The following is an 18,441-nucleotide window of genomic DNA, read 5'->3' as shown; positions in this document are numbered from 1 at the left end:
AGAAGTCAGGACAGGAACTCAAACAGCAGGAACTTGGGGGCAGGAGCTAATGCAGAGGCCATGGTGGGGTGCTGCTTACTGACTTACTTCCCCTGGCTTGCTCAGCCTTTCTTATAGAACCCAGGACCATCAACCCAGTGATGGGCCCTGCTCCATCAATCACTAATTAAGAAAATGCCCTACAGGTCTGACTCCAACCCTAGCTTATGGAGGCACATCCTTAGTTGAGATTCCCTCCTATCAAATGACTTTAGCTTGTCAAGTTGACATAGAACTATCCAGCACAGGTAGGAGTGTGTTTATTCATGGCCATCTTGTCACCCATTTGTATAAATGCCAAAATACTACATATGATGGGATACAGACCCTTATGTGGTAGAAACTACTACATCATAGTCCCTTAATCCTGGAGCTGCTTGGTCTGGCCACAAGGGAAACTAATCTTTTAGCAGGAAACTATCATCCCTAACTCTAAGAGGATATAAAAATGTAGGGCAGGATCGTTATAGCTGCTTTTTGCTGAGGAGGGTCTTTGTCAGAGGAGGTACTTCTGGGTCTGTTAAATAGGGAATCTTCAGGTCACATAGCAGGGGGAGTCTTAATAAGCTGCAATCGATCATTCAATTGCTGTCTGCATTCTTTAAGAGACTTGGAAGATAATTATTGTTGAAAGTAAAACCATGTGATTTCTAGGAGGGTTGAGTTATAGGGAGAAACAGTGGGTTGGCAAGAGGAAGTGGGCATACTGATTTAGGGTGACAGTGACTAGTCACATTTCTAGGACTGCTGTACAGAAATGAGATAGTAGTAGAAGGGAGCTACAGAAAGCATCAAAGGAAGAGACAGGAGAAAGGGGGGACTAATGTGAAGAATTGTATCCAGCCCGGGCTGAAAGAGATAAAGATGCCCTTTAGCCAGTTTCTTCACAGCATCTAAAAGGTCTACTGCAGCTGTATGAAGAACAAATGTAGCTGTTGTAGGGTAAGAGCTATTAGGAGTGTTTATGTGGAACATTTTATTTGTATATAGGGTGAAGTTCAGTAAGTAAAATATTTAAAAGATAGAATAAAAACCTAAGAGGGTAACAAGGAGGAAAGAAGTGGTCCAAGAAAGAAAGCTTCCAAAAACTCAAAAATGTTTGTCTTCTTCTAATCTAGATGCTGGAAACAATCTACAAAGAAACCAAATAGCAAATACCAAATTTCTAGGTCTCCTGATCTCTGTCGCTATTCAACTCTGCCTTTGTAATACAAAGTCGGCCTCAGACAACATGTAAAATAAATGTGTCCCAAAGTAAACTTTATTTTTTGGCAGTGGTATAACAAATTTTAATTCACAGTAAACACTCTGAAAATAGGTAAAAAAAATAGTAATAATAACAAAAAAGTCTTAACAAGCTATCAGAATTGACTAGTGTGTACCAATAGTCAGAGCAGATTCACAAGTGCCTAAATGCATGCTACAAATATTACAGGCAAATATTACATTTTAAAAAATCCACATAGCAACACTGTAATACTTCCTCTAGCCCCACACCCTGGGAACTTCACCTGAAGGGAGACAAGCTCCTCCTTCACACATCAAAGGGCAATGATTCCATGGACATTCAAAAGCAGGTAGGTCAATCTCCTGACAGGCGAACTACGATTAGGAAGGTGGACTCAGTTTAAGCCATGCTAAAACAGATGTAACAATTTTTTATACTCGGAACCTAATACAAGACAGTTGAGTCAACTGTTAATAAACAGGTACTACTCCCTCCCCATGGCAGTTTCTTATTCCAAGATAGAGCAGAAAAAGAAAACCATAATGAGTTTGAAGAAAAGAGTATGTTAAAAGAAGAAAAAAAGAGGGATTTGTAAGAAATATAAAATATGAGTTTTTTCTATCAAATACTATACAATTTGTGTTTAGGAGTTAATCCTCCCCCACCGCACTTCAAGTAAAACTTTTATTTACTCAAAGGTCCTATTTCTATTCTAAGAATTTGATAGCCTGAAGCAATGACCCTTTTCTCCTTGGAGCAGTAACTCCTTTCCCCTTCCTCCATTTTCTTATGCACTCATTCTTTTAGACTAGCAGAGGTCAGACCCCCCAGCCAATGAGGAAAAGATAAAATTACCACCTTCCTCAGAATAAAAACCAAGTACACTTCCTCTGTGTATTCCTTCTTCTTGAGCACATCCTCTTGATCAAAAGTAGATTTGGGGGTTTTTCGGTTAGTTGGTGGTTTTTTGTTTGTTTGTTTTACCAGAGGTGTGGGGTAGGGCTGGGTGTAGGGGCTGAGCAGTAATTCCAGACCTAAGCTGACTGGTCTGCAATACTATGCTCTGTGCTGGTGCTTTATATTGTGTGGAAAACAGAGGGTTTGACATCCACAGAACAGTAACACAATAACACAGACTCCTTGTAATACCTGAACTACTCAGGCATTACTGGGATACCTGGGCCAGAGGAAATTCCATCTTCCCAACTGTAACACATCTACTAAGTTGCTCCAACCATGAAGACAGAGTTCCTGATCTACCCCTTTTATCATAAGCCTGACACCTGTACTCAAGAAGGATCCACACACAAGGACAAGAATTCTATACATGAGTCCATAGCACTTTCCTCTTACTTGCTTATGAGCAGTTCAAGTAAGAAAGAATTCTCTGTGTGTCTTTTTAAAGTCTATTCTAAAGGTGCTTAAAAATTGTATTAGCTTTTAATGGAGAAATGATTTGTCACTATAAAGTTCACAAGGGAATGCATTCCTGCCCCTTCAAATACTTGACTTATTAAATAACATTATGAGCTACACATCAGACCCTGAGATGGAGATATTTTTAATAATGAAACATTTAGTTTTTCTATGAGTTGTGTTTTTTTTAAGATTTCAGGACAAACCTGAAAATATAAATCAAAATTATAATGTGGTAAGCAAATACTAACAGAAGTTAATATTTAAAAATGTGCTTAGAAAGCCACATACATGACAGTGCCCTCTTCTCTAAACACTGCTATGCCCTTGGCTGCTGCCTCTAACACTCCAAAACAATGCTCTTATTTTCAACTAATCATTTACAAACAAGTAAAAATGTCCTAAAATGAAAAGACAAGTATCTGTTGGCCAGGTTATTTATCATTTGGAGCTCCTAGGAATAAGGAATATATGGAATACCAAAACTTAATTCACATGGTAAGGTTCGGAAATACCAAAACTTAATTCACATAGTAGGTTGCAGGGGCGACTTAGGAATAACTGCTGAGACAGAACTACAGGGATCAGTACATTTGGAGTAATATTTACTTCTTAACCCAAGTATTCCTGAGCACCTGCAACACCCAGAAAAGCCACAGAAAACAATACAAAGAGCAAAGGAGGGTACAACACAGACTACTGCCCAGGACTTTAAACTGAGTTTTGTGGTTCAAAGTTCAGTCTGTGTTTAACATTTTTAAGTTCAGACATATTAAAACCTAGAAGTACCGAGGGTCTGTGGACTTCTATTGCTTTTAAGCAGATATATCTTCTTGTTCCAAAAAACAAAGCCACATTAATTTTGTCCATTTTCAAGAATAAAGACAACAGTTCTACTTCTTTTCTGGTAGGATATGGTTTCTTATGGAAATAATCTTTAAGAAACTGCTTTTTTTTCTCATGGCAGTCTCTATATTTTTGGGGATCTAATGCTAGGATCTGGAGTAAATCATCATTGACCACTAGTCCCTGACTTGTGCTTTCATTCCTTTGTCTCTTCAAAGGTACAGCGTTAGTCCCTTCTTCTAGACCTGAGGGTGCATTACCCTTTAGTACATGCAAGGAATCTTCTCTATCCCTCCTATGGTCTTCTGCCCCCAAATGGCCATCTGGCCACTTTCTTTTTACAGGACAGGTAGAATCAAGAATCTTTTTCCCATTAACAAACTGTTGCTCCCTGCTCTCAACAAAACTAGACTGAACTTGGTCTGAGCTGTTGCCTTTAGGAGCATATTCACAATACAGCAAATGAAGAGAGATGGCTGCCATAGTCAGGTTTCCAGAATAGACTCCACGACAGTGGACACACCTGAAGATGGGGGAACTGAGCCCTGTGTAGGCCACTGGCATAATATGGTGTCTGTCCTTCAAATGTAACACGTAGGCATCAGCTATTATGAATATGCTCAAACAGAGAGGACAGGTCAGCTCTTGTTCGCTGAGCTTAGGTACAGCCTTAACCTGAGACCTCACCTTAACATACAAGGGTACCAGTGATGTGGAGTATATCCCTGAAAGGATAGCCAGGCAGATCTCCTGTTCTCCAATCATCTCTTTTGGCAAAGTGATGATGAAATCAAGATGGGGGACCAACAGGTTGCCATTAGCATCCAGGCTTAATTGGGAGCCCCTGTTACTATAATCCAAAGACAGCTTCTTCCTCCCAAGGTGTTTAATTCTGCTATGCTCCAAAAGATCCTGAATGTTGTGGAAAGTACATGGGCAAAACAGGCACCCCAAGCCATGTGTAAGTAAGTGGTACATTAACTCCTCCTCTGAGACTAAGCATTTGCAGGAGAGGCAGCGCATGGCTTTCTCTCTTGTCCATTTCAGAAACGGTGCACACACAGCCAGCTTTACTGGTTCAAGCTTCTCACTGGAGTTAAACTCACTTTGTCTGTGAGCCACTTCCATGTGGGCCTGGTAGACATTAGACGGAAAGAACACCTTGCAAACTGGGCAGATTTTCCACTGGTTGGCCTGTCTGACCTCAGGTGAAGAGACCCGAACAAATATATTCTGGTCTGCAGTGCTTACCCGCCCCTGTGAGGAAGACAAGCTGGGTAGAGCACTGGACCTCTGTGTACTCACACTAGGGGAGAGAAATTTGTGGGGCACCTGGGGCGGAGTGATAGTCGTAAGGCTAGCACCCTGAGGAATAGGCAGAGTGATGGGAATGGGGTCCAGCATGTAAATGGGCTTCCCATTAACCTGTGTTCCTGTCGGAAGGAGCTTCCTAAAACCAGAGCCTGACTTGAGGAACAGGGTATTCTGTGAAACTTCAGCTCTCACTGATTGGCTCACTGGCAGGAGACTGGGACCAACAGACTGTGTAAGCTGAAGCACACTGGGTCTAACTGGTGGACCTGCAGGAAGGACTCCTGATGTAATAGGCTGACCAAGCAGAGGAATACGAGAGCTCACACCCTGGTTTACAGAGCCATCCGAGACCACCAGCTGTTTGCGGGACAGCAACCCAGATGGTGCCAAATGATCTGTAGGGAGAACCCTAAAAGACACTGTCTGACAAGAGGGGAGAACCTGTGATGAGACAGTCTGACCTATATGAAGAACCCTGGACTGGACTGCTTGGCCAGTGGGAAGAACCCCAGAAGCTGCTGTCTGTGCAGGAATCACAGAAGCCGGGGTCATCTGACCTTCAGGAAGGACTGCCAATGAGACCACCTGGCCCACAGAAATAGTTCCTGGTGTTGTGGTCTGCAGAACCCCATTACTGACAGAAAGACCAGAAGAAGGGGTATCCGGCCTGGTCAGTCTGCTTGTGGGCCCCACTGATCTTACTAGAGGACCCAAAGGTAGAATTGTAGACCCCATGGGCTGTGTTAAGGGTAAAATCCCAGGTTGGATGGCTTGACTCATTGGGATATTGCTCATTCCAACAGACTTATTCACAGGCCCAAGTGGCCGACTCACAGGTAGTGCAGGAACATCTACAGGCTTATTAGGTGAAGCCCTGCCTGAGAAAATGACAGTTGAGGGGACTGAAGGCTGCAGTGTGAGGCTGGTCTGGCTAACAGGTAGAGGGCTTGAGACAAAAGCCACATGGGACTGAGTAGTATTAGATAGAGAATGGGTGAGACTCCAGGAAGATCCTGGAACCCCCACCCGTGGCTGTACATGGGCAGAAGTCACAGGTTGGGCCAAAGTCACTGGCTGTACCATGGATAGACTTGGGGTATTCTGTGGCAAGGTAAGATGGGGCCAAGGTGGCTTTGATGAAGTAGTTGTATGTAGAGCACTGCTGTTTGGTGGTCTAGACAAGCCTGACTGTGGCTTTGGAGCAATGGTCACTTGCTTCAGAAGCCCAGTCCTCTTGTTGTGTTCTGAAATCACAGACCTCAACTTATTCTCCAAATTCTTGTGTACATCTGATGTTAAAATATGGGACATGAGCTCTTCCTGGCTACTCATAGTGGTACTACACTTTTTACAATAGAATCTTTCAGGTGGTAGAGTGTTTACCCCAGAAAGAATAGCAGCTTTTGGCTGCTGCTGGTCTTCTTTAGTTTGAAGGCCAATGTAGGCATTAAGTAAAGAATGAAAATGGGTGATCAGCACATGCTTCTTCATGCTACAGAAGGAAGTGTTGGAAAAGTTACATTTTAAACAAGTAAAATGTTTTACATAACCCTTCAATGACTTCCCATTTCCCAGAACTTTCTCCTTTGGGCTGTGAACTTTCCCAGCAGGTTCATGGAACAACCAGAAGTGCCTGCTCACCACATCAGGCCGAGAAGCAAATGAGCAATCTGGACACTGGATCTGCAGCTCTTGGTCCACCTCATCTTCATGACAATGATTCAAATGATTTTTGAGAGAAGCAAGCACATTTGCTGAGTATTTGCAGAGGCTACAGCAGTATGGCTTGGTTCTGTATCTCACTTTCTTTCTGACAAGTTCCCTTGAAGCAATATCTGGCCAAGATGTATTATAAAAGTATCTGTCACTTGGGCCAAAGCCTTTAAGGTCCTTCAACAATTCTTTGCAGCCAGCAAGTCCAATATTCAGGAGAACGCTCTTCACCCATGGCCGCATACTTCTGATTTGGTCCAGATTTTCCACAGGAACTTGAAACATTTTTGAAATGTTCTGCCCTGCAATAAGGGAGCCTCTGCCTCAGTGACAAAGTTCTCAGCCGTGGAAACTGGCCTGTACCCGCCTCCTTTCCCAGGGCCTCCTGTCACACACTGACTGCCTTGTGCCACATCCCTCTCTCCTGCCTCCAGTCACACCCTAGTCTTTCCCTGGCCTAAAGTCACACACTGACCACCTGGCACCCTAGTCTTTCCCAGGCCTCCAGTAATACACGGGCATCTTCAGGCCTCAGCCCTCCAGTCACTTGCCTCCTCGAACCTTAGTCTTTCCCTGGCCTCCAATCAGACAGACATGGGCCTCCTCACACCACAGTCCTTTGCCTGGCCTCCAATCACACAAAAGTCTCCTCAGGCCACAGCCTTTCCCCGGCCTCCAGTCACACACTGACTGCCCTTCCAGTAACATTCAGGCCTAGCGCCCTAGTACTACCCCCCCACCCCCCGCCTTCCAGTCACACACACACTGAACGCCTAACACAGGCCTCGGCCCTTCCCAGGCCTCCAATCACACACGGGCCTCCAGTCAGACATTGACCACCTTCTCACTACAGCTCTTCCGCAGCTTTCGCGCCACAGCCCTTTCCCGGCTTCCAGTCAGTCATATACTGACTACTTCCCGCCACAGCCCTTTCTGGCCCAACTCACACCACAGCCCTTCTGGGAGGCGGGGTCAGTCACACACGGGCCTCACACCACACAGCCTTTCTCTGTCCTCCAGTCACACTCAGACTCCGCACTATGGCCCTTCTCCCCACCCTTCCAGTCACACACGGGCCTCGCGCCACAGCCCTTCCTGGCCTCCAGTCACACACTGACCACCTCTCACCACAGCCCTTTCCCGGCCTCCAGTCACACTCCAGTCACACACTGCCTACTTCGCGCCCTGAACCCCTAAACCTTCACTTACACTGGGAGGCCCTCAAGCCTCTCCTCAGCTTGCTAGTCGGAGCTGCTCACCACTCGTCTGTCTTCCCGCACTGGCATGTGCGAGAAGATGGCGGCCAGCTATTATAGGAAGTGACGTCTCCTCATTTGCATACTCACACCAGACAGCCAATGGCATGAAGAGGGCTTGAGGGTCTTCCTGGGCTTCGCCTTTTCCTCTTCCGCCCGCCGCGAGGAGTTGGTTTTTCACTTATGCCAGCTGCCTGTGTTGTGTCGTCTCCTGCCACATGCTTAGCTCTTCAAGGACAAGATCCGGTCCCCAAACAGATTAGTGTTGCCACATCCTGAGCCATACTAGACACCCAATAAATGTCAGCTCACGACTGAGTGAGGAAAGTCAGAAAATGTTACAGCACTGAGGGTTTCTGCTTGACAAGGTTCTAGAACAAGAAGACAGAACTAGTTAGCTTGGCCAGAGGGTGAGCTGTACTAGGCTACATGGACCAGAGAGATGACAATATGAATACATAGGGACTGGTTGGGAGATGAGGAAGGAGAGGAATATGCTGCTGTTAACTCTTTTTTTTTTTTTTTTTTTTGTTCTTTTTTTCCGGAGCTGGGGACCGAACCCAGGGCCTTGCGCTTCCTAGGCAAGCGCTCTACCACTGAGCTAAATCCCCAACCCCTCTGCTGTTAACTCTTAACAACGGAATGTAATTTATGGCAATGGAGACAAAAAGCTCAGACAGGATGTGGTAACACATGCCTGTAATCCCAGTATTCAGGAAGTTAAATCTGAAGGACCACAGAAGGTTTAAAGTCAGCCTGGATTCAAAAGTGGGAAGAAACAAGAGGGGATCAAATAGCTGGAACAATGTATTAGCGCGCGCGCATGCGCGTGCGCACACACACACACACACACACACACACACACACATACACACACACACACACACACACACACACACACACACGGACTGGGGAGGGGGGATCTAAATATGTTAAAATGCCCTATCTTTTTATTTTTATCAAGCAAAACATTTTTACAAGCAAGTTAGGTCACTGGCTTATTGTAGACTTAAGGTTCTCGGGATAAGAAACAAAGAATTAAGGGGATAATTTAATAAAAGTTAGAAGGGATTCCTTAGTGGGATCCATACAGTCTTTTGTAAGGATGAAATTTTCTCTAAATGGAGAACAAATTAAAGGGAAGACTTAAAATTGAACTATCATTTCTAAGTTCCTTCCAGACTTTGCATCCTGGAATAATCACTTGTTCTATAAATAATCAAAATGTTTTCAGATTTTTTATAGCTTTCCCAAGAAGCCAACAGAACTTCTATAGTTACTAGTGAACAGCAATGTTTCCAAAATTTCCTAAGTAGAGTTTTGGGGTTTCTTTTGCCAGGTGCTGGTCCCCCAAAGAGGCCTAACTGGCTCTTTACCAAGTCTACTCACCCGTCTGGAGCAGATGCCCGACTATTCCATTTTCCGAGGTTACATTATTGTAAGTACCATGTTCTCTGTGTAACCATCTTGTCAAGCTGTCTGGGGACTGGAACCCCAGACTGGCTGTCCTGTCTTTGTTTTGCAGCATTACAACCTGGCAAGTGCAATCGAGTCTGCAGATGCTTATACTGTGTTCGTGCCAAACAATGAAGCCATCGAAAACTATATCAGGGAGAAGAAAGCCACATCTCTAGTAAGTGTGTCAGCCCCAGCAGTCAACATCCTCTAAGATTCATTTTAGGCTGGGCTGTGGGCACAGACCTTTAATCTCAGCACTTGGGAGACAGAGGCAGGCAAATCTCTGTGAGTTTGAGGCCAGCCTGATCTACAGAGCTAGTTTCCAGACAGCCAGAGCTATACAGAGAAACCTTGTTTCAAAAAATCAGAAAAAAAAATGTTTTTAATGGTGTTGGGGGAGGGGTTGGTACATGAGTACAAATGCCCTCAGAGGCCAGAGGTGTTACATCCAAAGGTGTTATAATTTCCCTGAAGCTGGAGTTCCAGATGGTTGCGAGCTACCTGATATGGATATTAGGAACTGAGCCAGGGCTTCCCTGAGAGTAATACTCACAGTTAACTCCTGAGCTGCCTGTCAATCGTCATCAATATTTTCAACTCACCAGTCATATGCCATTTCATGTTCTTGTCAAAAACCTATTCTATGTACTCTATGTACTTAATAGTGATCCAAGCATGTCACAAACCTTCCCATGTCACAGCTGCCATGAACACACACACACACACACACACACACACACACACACACACACCAGAGAGAGAGAGAGAGAGAGAGACTAAAATATTTAACAAAAAAATATAAACTGAAGACATTTACTTAGTGTTCATTAGAGTATGTCTTCTCTTTTATACATAGAAAAAATGGCTTTAATATCTCATTGGGGATACAAAATGAAATCAACCGAAAATACTAATTTGCATATCAAAGAACCCTTTATAATTATAGTCTAAACCACTTATGTAGGCAGAAACCACTGTACATTTGTTTGTAGATTTCTAACACCAGAAAGGAAAAAACAAAAAAACAAAAAACAAAAAACAAAAAAAAAAAAACACAAAACACCCCTTTTGCCACTGCAAAAAAAAAAAAAAAAAAAGTCTTTAATTCCAAAAGTCTTTGCATCAATGTAAAGGATTGCAGGTATTTTGGACAGTGTTTTTAAATGCTTATTTCTACTTGGGAGTATTTTGTTTTCATAGTAATTAAAATACTCGGAGCTACTTTCCTATTCTCACCCCTCATATCCTTTTAAAACTATTCTATCCAAAAATCTGTAACTCCATGGCACTAACTGCTAAGGCTCGCCTCGCGTTGAATATTTGAGGCTGAAATAGTTGTAATCTTAAATCATTTTTAAAAACCTGCTCACCTCTTTCATTGTGCCATCTAGACGTTCTTAAGCATCCGACCTAGAAATTCACGACTCACCCTATTACCTGACTCTTCTGTGCCCTGATGTCTTGCACATGGAAAGCCACTTCTTTGCAACCCCATGGTTCTGGCAAGTAGAGCTGGGTATAGCCAAGTAGCCAGTTCACTGACTGACTTTTCCTTGTATGTGTGGTGCAGAAGGAAGATATTCTACGGTACCATGTGGTCCTGGGGGAAAAGCTCCTGAAGAATGACTTGCATAACGGCATGCACCGAGAGACCATGCTGGGGTTCTCCTACCTCCTTGCCTTCTTTCTCCGCAATGACCAGGTAACATCCTTCTAACAAAACTCAAGAACAGGTGTCTCCATTACTATCAACGCTCATCTCTTCTGTACAGAAGAGTACCTCCAGTAAGCCTTATCCACCAGAAAAAGTTGTTTCCATTGAATCAGAAAGCAGTGAATAAACTATATAGTCAATATTCCACTCACTTGCCCTGGGATCAGCCTTCAGAGAACCAGTGTCTTAGTTAGGGTTTTTCTGCTGTGAACAGACAACATAACCAAGGCTACTCTTATAGGACAACATTTAATTGGGGTCGGCTTACAGGCTCAGAGGTTCAGTCCAGTATCATCAAGGTGGGAGCATGGCAGCATCCAGGCAGGCATGGTGCAGGAGGAGCTGAGAGTTCTACATCCTCATCTGAAGGCTGCTAGGTGAAGACTAGCCTCCAGGTAGCTAGGATAAGGGTCTAATTCCCATGCCCACCATGACACACCAGCTCAAACAAGGCCACACTTCCTAATAGTGGAACTCCCTAGGGCGAGCATATACAAACCATCACATTCCACTCCCTGGCCCCCATAGGCTTGTTCAAACACATACCTAGCTATAGCATAATAAAAAGTACATTTAGCCCAACGTCCAAAGTCCCCTAGTCTATAGCAGTCTCATATGCAATGTTAAACGTCCAAAGTTCAAGGTCTCTTCTGAGTCCCTTAACTGTAATCCCCAGAGCAAGACAGGAAGCCAGCCGGGCAAACTCCAAACTCTGCATCTCTGTGTCTGATGTCAAAGTGGTCTCCAGATCTCCAACTCCTTTTTCATTTTTGTTGACTACAACAGACTTCTTTTCCTGGGGCTGATTCCACTCCCTGTTAGTGTAGGGGAGTGGGCTGTGAAAGGTACCCTGATTCCTGGTTAAGGTAGGTCAAATTCCTGGGGGACCCTAAGGGATGGCAGGTGCATTCCTGGTCTCTCAGGAGATCAGGGCCTTCTCACGTAGCTGCAGAACCCGCCCCCAAACACACACACACACACACACACACACACACACACACACACACACACACAACCCCCTGTAGAGAGGTTTGAGACAGATCAGTCGCATAGGGCAACGCCCCAAGTCCCTCCTCCACAGGTGAGGATGTGACCACAGGTCCTGTAGGCTGAAGACAGATCAGTCATGGAAACAGGACCATGCCCCCAAATATGTAGATGAGGTCTTCCCAAGTTCTCAGGCCAAACCAATAGGAAGTACCTGCTGTCAGACACTGACCCATCCAAAAACTGTATTTAAGAATTATGTTCAAAAGGATTAAAGATGTGCAAGAATTATTCCATCATATGAGAGCTTCTGTCATAAGAGCTGTAACACCACCACTTGGGGAAGAGATCTGCTCTCCTGAAATCACTGCCAGAAGCTCTCCTGCACCCCTTGCCAGCTAGTCAGTCTCCTGCTGCCTCAGCCCAGCCCGAGCAACTGAAGTGGCAATGGCAGAAAGGAACAGCAGTGGGGGAGCAAAAGCATCCCCCCTCCCCTACCTGAGTTCTCTCCCCCTCACCCAAACCTGAATACCTAGCTGGGCCAGAGATTTCCATGGAAAGCCCTAGGTGCACAGCCCCATATGTTAGCAGGTTCCTCAGCAGATATCCCACGGCTCTAGCATCTTAAACATCTTGGGGTCTCCAAGGCAACATTAATGTTACAGCTTCTTGCTCTAGTGTCTGGGATACACACATGATCTTCTGGGCTCCTCCAAAAGGCTTGGATCACATCTCCAGCTCTCCCCTCTGTAGCACTGTAGGCTCTGGTTGTTCTTGGTGGTCATCCTATGGTACTGACATATCCAATATATTGGGGTCTCTGCTGCAACTAAAACTTCATCTATAGCCTCTCATAGGCTCTTTTCATGGTTCCAGGCCTCAACTCCTTTGCATGACCCCTTCAGTCCTGGGCAGTTAACTGCAATTGAGGCTGCACCTTCACCAATGGCCTTCCGTGGCCCCTCATTGTGCCAAGCCTCAGCTGCTCTCCATGACCCCTTAATACCTTCAAAACCAGTACCACCTGGGTGATTCTTACATTACCAAGTACAGCATCATAAGGTACAACCTTGACTATCTCTAGAACACAGGGGTTTTTTTTTTTTTTGTGCTTTCAGAAAATACTTCCCAGAAGATTTCACCTCAGTGATACTGGTCTCTTCTTAATTAACACTAATTTCTTAGCTCCAGATAACCAGCATCAATTGTCCCAGTAGTCCTTTCTGTTCTTGATGCTAAAGCCAGAGCCAAATAGCTGGAGTTCTGCTGCATGCTGTGGCTGGAACACCCCCAACCTTATTCTTCTACCAGCTTTCTGTTTTCCAACTCCCTCACTGCCTAAGCTTGGCTATCCTGGAACTTGCTCTGTAGATTGAACTCAGAGATCTACATAGCTCTGTCTCCTGAGTGCTGGGATTAAAGGTGTGTACTACCACACTTGGATTTAAGCTTTACTCTACTTGGAATTTGCTCTGTCCCAAGCTTGTCATTTGCTTGGCTTTGTCTCCTGGGAACTAGACCTGGGTCTAAGCTTTTCATGGCCACTGTTTCTCAAGATCCAGATCAAAGGCATGTGTCTTCCAGCCTTAAGATCTAGATCCTAAGTGTGCCCTCCATTTCTGGATTGTAGTTCATTCCAGACTAAAAATCCAAACTATTCTTTGTTCAACTGCAAACACAAACAATAAACTTAGCTGGATGGGATCCTGCCCTCAGATCACCACTCTCTTAATCTCTTTTTATCCTTGAACATAGAATTCAGCACTGTTTTATTTCCTGGTGCTCCTTTATTATTATTTGAACCATAAATTTTATATTTCTCCATTCTAAGCTTGCTGTTCTTGTTCAAAATACTCTTCATGATCCTTGACCAGAGAACAGTCTCTATTGGGCTTTTTTGAGACTTTCTTTGTCAATGCAATTAATATAAATCACTTTATCTTTGCCCCAAGTAGACTCTTCAGACAAGGGCAAAAAGCAGCCATATTTTTCACCAAAATACAACAAAAACACTCTCTAGGTCACATAGTGAAATTATTCTCCACTGAAACCTCTTGGCCCAGATCTGCACAGTTCAGATCACTCTCAACACAAAGTCTTCCATATTCCTACTAGGATAGCCTATCAAACCCCACTTAAAACGTTCTGCTGCTTTCCAAATCCAAAGTCCCAAAATCTACATTCTTCCAAACAAAAGTATGGTTGGGCCTATCACAACAAAACCCCACTCCCAGTACCAACTTCTGTCTTAGTTAGGGGTTTTATTGTTGTGAGAAGACAACATGGCCAAGGCAACTCTTATAAGGAAAACATTTAATTGGGGCTGGCTTATAGGTTAAGAAGTTCAGTCCATTATCATCAAGGCAGGAACATGGCAGCATGCAGGCAGGTATGGTACAGACAGAGCTGGGAGTTCTGCATCTTCAAATGAAGGCTTCTAGGTAAAGACTGGCTTCCAGACAGCTAGGATGAGGGTCTTATACCCACACCCACAGTGACACACCTACTCCAACAAGGCCACACCTCCTAATAGTGCCATGCCCTGGGCCAAGCATATACAAACCGTCAATGACCTTATCAAGAAAGTTACAAGAAAGGAGTTTTGGAATCTTCCTCCTTAGTTAGGAAAAGCTGATGAGGCCAGGCATGTGACAGTAGAATCCCTGACAGAGGCCCAGAGAGATCAGTGCTTGAAGCTATGGAAGTGAAGCCTGAACTGTGTTAAAAATCCCAACACGTTGGAGATGCCAGGGATATAGAGCCCTGCTGAGGAGAGCTGCAGAAAGAGTGTGGAGCCAACCCAAGAGAGAAGACTATGTTGCAGTCAACATAATTGGAAAGAGTGGGTCACTGAGCTAGCTAAGACAGAAGTTGGAGTTTCCCTGCTGGGTTTCGGTCTTGCTTTGGTCCAGTATTTCCTCACTATGCTCCCCTTCCTCCCTTTTGGAATGGTAATGTATATTCTGAGCCATTTTACGTTGGAAGTATATGATTTGCTTTTTCTTTTTGCTTTTATATGGTGCTATAGATCCCAGAAGCGACATTGGACTTTTGACTTTTAAATGGTCTACAGACTTTGGAAGTTGGACTGAATGCATTTTGCATTATGATATGGCTGTAGGACTATGAGGGTCATGGAGAGGAATGTAGTGATTTGAATCAGAATGTCCTCCATAGGATCGTGTTTGAATGCTTGGTCCCCAGTTAGTGGTACTGTTTGGAAAGGATTAGGAGGTGTGGCCTTGTTGGAGGAGGTGTGGCCTTGTTGGAGGAGGTGTGGCCTTGTTGGAGGAGGTGTGTCACTGGGGATGAGTTTTAAAGTTTCAAAAACCCACACTCTAAGCCTCTCTCTCTCTCTCTCTCTCTCTCTCTCTCTCTCTCTCTCTCTCTCAGTACCTATGGGTTGAAATGTAAAGCTCTCAACTACTGCTCTAGGAAGTGACGGGGACAGGGCAGCCAAAGAATATAAGCACACTATATTGTGAGAACTTGATTGTACAATCTTAGACTTAGAATTAATAATTGATCCTTTAAATTTTCTTCACTGATGCCATCATTGCACTAAGTAATTTTTTATGTAAACTCTAAAAACCTTTTATGTAAAATAAAAAGTCTAGCTAGAGATTTTTTTTGAGGGATCCTTTACTTTCTTCATTACTTGGAGACTAATTTAATTCCAAACATTTTTCTCTGATCCCATATCAGTGTTCAGAATTTCCCTAAATACGTTTTCCTTTTAAATCATTTTTTTCCTGGAATAGAAATTGTCTTATTGATAGAAAGCTCTCCTTTTCTTGTTATTTTTAGTTATCTTCTTTGTTCCCTCAGGTAGAGATGAATATTCAGATGCTGTGGGTTGAGTTATTTTCAGTACTGTGGTTCATTCTCTATTAGCCCAGAAATTTCCTGATTTAGAGCAAAAATAGAGACAATGGACGCTTTGGTTTCACTCTCTTTGTTGAAATGGACGTAGGGGGAGAATGCTGTCTAATTGAGTAGGTGTGTCTCTATCACATTCTCAATGCAACCCCTTAATTCTCTAGCTACATCTCACGATGGGGATGATTCAGACTCTTTACATGCCAAACTAAATAGGAACGCATCCAATGTTCTGCTGTCAGGGTATTCAAAAATAGCTCAGCATCTTGGAATTCTGGAAACTCGTGCTATAATCACCATTTGAGACTAAACGAGTTTTCCTCGTGATGTTCCCAATGTCCGTCGACCTTGAAACAGCCATGCAGATCTCGGTCCTCACCTCAGCATCCAAACAGAAGACCACTTCACTGCCAGCCACTCATGAGAGACAATGGTGTTCAGTAGCAATTTGAACAGTAAGACGTATCGATGGTGCTGCTTGATGTTGTCTTAAGAGTTTCAAGTCCTCATTGCAGACTGACACATTGTACACTCCATAGAACAAGTCCCCGTCCATGATCACTGTCATTTAGTCTAGAGTTGCTGGCCGATTAGTTGCCAGTTAGAGATGTACCGAAAGGGTGCACTGCATTCTCTGTGACTTAGGGGAAACATCCATACCTTGTGGACCACCAGACCACAGCATAGACAAGCATGTCCAGAAAGCCAGCTTGCAGTAATTTTTCTTAATTTTATGTACATTGACATTCTGTCTCCATGTATGTTTATTTGACAGTGTCAGATCCCCTGGAACTGAAGTATAAACAGTTGTAAACTGCCATGTAGGTGCTGGGAATTGAACCCAGACCCTTTGGAAGAGCAGCTAGTGCTCTTGACTGCCGAGCCGCCTCTCCAGCCCTTAAGGAAGTAATTTTTTTTTAAAGATTTATTTATTTACTTATTTATTTAACTCATATGACTACACTGTTGCTGTCTTCAGACACACCAGAAGAGGGCATCAGATCCCATTAGAGATGGTTGTGAGCCACCATGTGGTTGCTGGGAATTGAACTCAGGATCCCTGGAAGAGCAGACTGAGCCATCTCTCCAGACCCTAGGAAATAATTTTTAAGCAAACATAAATCAGTTGATTTGAGAGATGGATAATACCCTAGAGATAATTCAGAACATTTTCCTTTTACATAAAGAAATGTCAAGGTTCAGGAAAGCAATTGACCCAGTGTCACACGGCTTCGTGGTACCAGATTCAGGACTACAATTCAGACTCTCGTCTTCCAAGCCCGAGCTCTGTCAACTACATTGTGCTACTTTCCAGCCAAACTGGATTATCTTCTAGACTGTTGTCCTACGGGCGCCTCCATTACCCGTCTTCTACATTTTCTTTAATATAACCATAATAAAACCATGTCTGACTCTCTTGCTCACAGCTGTATGTAAATGAAGCTCCAATAAACTACACCAATGTGGCCACTGACAAAGGAGTGATCCATGGTCTGGAGAAAGTTCTGGAAATTCAGAAGAACAGATGTGACAATAATGACACCATTATTGTGAGAGTAAGTTACATCGGGGCCGGTGAGGAGGATAGAGGGGGATGGGTCTTTGTTTTTATGTGCATTTCTGTTTTAACTGCATGTATGCCTGTGTGAAGGCATCTGACCCCCTGGAACTGGAGTTATGGACAGTTGCAAGCTGTCATGTGGTTGCTGGGAATTGAACTCAGGTCCCCTGGAAGACCAGCCAGGGCTCTTAACAGCTGAGCTATCTCTCCAGACACATATGTACTCACACACACACACACACACAGACACACACACACACACACACACACACACACACGATTAAAAATGTTTAAATAACAATAGTAATTTTAAACCTAATCATTTTCTACTAGATTATCTCAGTTTAGTTCAAAGCTTCCTCATTCGTTGGGACTGGGGTTGTGTCTTGGAAGTAAGGCACTCAGGTGGTCTACATGAGGCTCTAGGTTCAATCCTGTGTACTGAGAAAGATACTACATAGTGAACATCTCGAATGCACCAAAAAGAACACAAGGCTGTAGATTACAAAGGTGAGCCAGACACAAGCCTGGAGTCGGCAGGCTCGTCATCTAATGGGATGGCTTAGACCTAGCATGCCTGGTATAAAGGTTGGTTGGATGACCACAGTGAGCAGGATTCTGAGGCCCTGACTCCTTTGTAAAGGGAAGCCACACCAGGGAGATAGCCATGGTTTACCTGTGGTAGATATTGGTTAAGGCTGGTCAACCAGAAGAGGCGTATAGAACTCAGTGTGAATTCAGTGTGAGACCTACCCAGGCAGTAGTGCGAGCTCGTCCCTGCAGGCTGTGAGACAGTTGTGGTATCCTTTAATAAGAGTAACACTGCTGATATGTATTAGGCACTTGTTACATGGCGTCCTTCATTACAACATTTTACGTGGATTAACCCATATGATCCTCTCAACACCCTAAAAGGTGGACTTTGACTGTCTCCAATTTTCAGACGATAAAATGAGCCTCAGAGGTTTACTTACCCAGTAGCAGAGAAGGGTCTCAAATCTGGGCAGTCTGGCCCTAGATACAGCGCTCA

The 18,441-nt window shown here is 44.0% G+C and overlaps 1 protein-coding gene and 1 pseudogene across 6 annotated transcripts in view; one reads left to right on the top strand and one right to left on the bottom strand.

The window, feature by feature from the left end:
- Positions 1 to 18,441, top strand: part of Stab2 (stabilin 2) — a 182,370-nt gene that overhangs the window by 107,697 nt on the left and 56,232 nt on the right. For all 5 annotated transcript variants that reach the window (XM_087555923.1, XM_087555924.1, XM_087555922.1 and 2 more), the window contains 4 exon segments: positions 9,152 to 9,250; positions 9,338 to 9,445; positions 10,841 to 10,972; positions 17,278 to 17,406. In XM_087555923.1, coding sequence (XP_087412049.1) covers positions 9,152 to 9,250; positions 9,338 to 9,445; positions 10,841 to 10,972; positions 17,278 to 17,406 — 468 coding nt within the window.
- Positions 1,274 to 8,120, bottom strand: Adnp2l1 (ADNP homeobox 2 like 1; annotated as a pseudogene). The gene is made up of 2 exons (XR_015624558.1): positions 7,766 to 8,120; positions 1,274 to 6,858 (listed from the first exon to the last, which is right to left on the bottom strand). The product of XR_015624558.1 is annotated as an ADNP homeobox 2 like 1 (transcript).

Source organism: Rattus norvegicus, chromosome 7, assembly GCF_021556685.1.
Source record: "Rattus norvegicus strain SHRSP/BbbUtx chromosome 7, alternate assembly SHRSP_T2T, whole genome shotgun sequence".
NCBI lineage: Eukaryota > Metazoa > Chordata > Mammalia > Rodentia > Muridae > Rattus > Rattus norvegicus.
The sequence above is the reverse complement of the archived record's forward strand: the minus strand, read 5'-3'. Positions and strand labels throughout refer to the sequence as shown.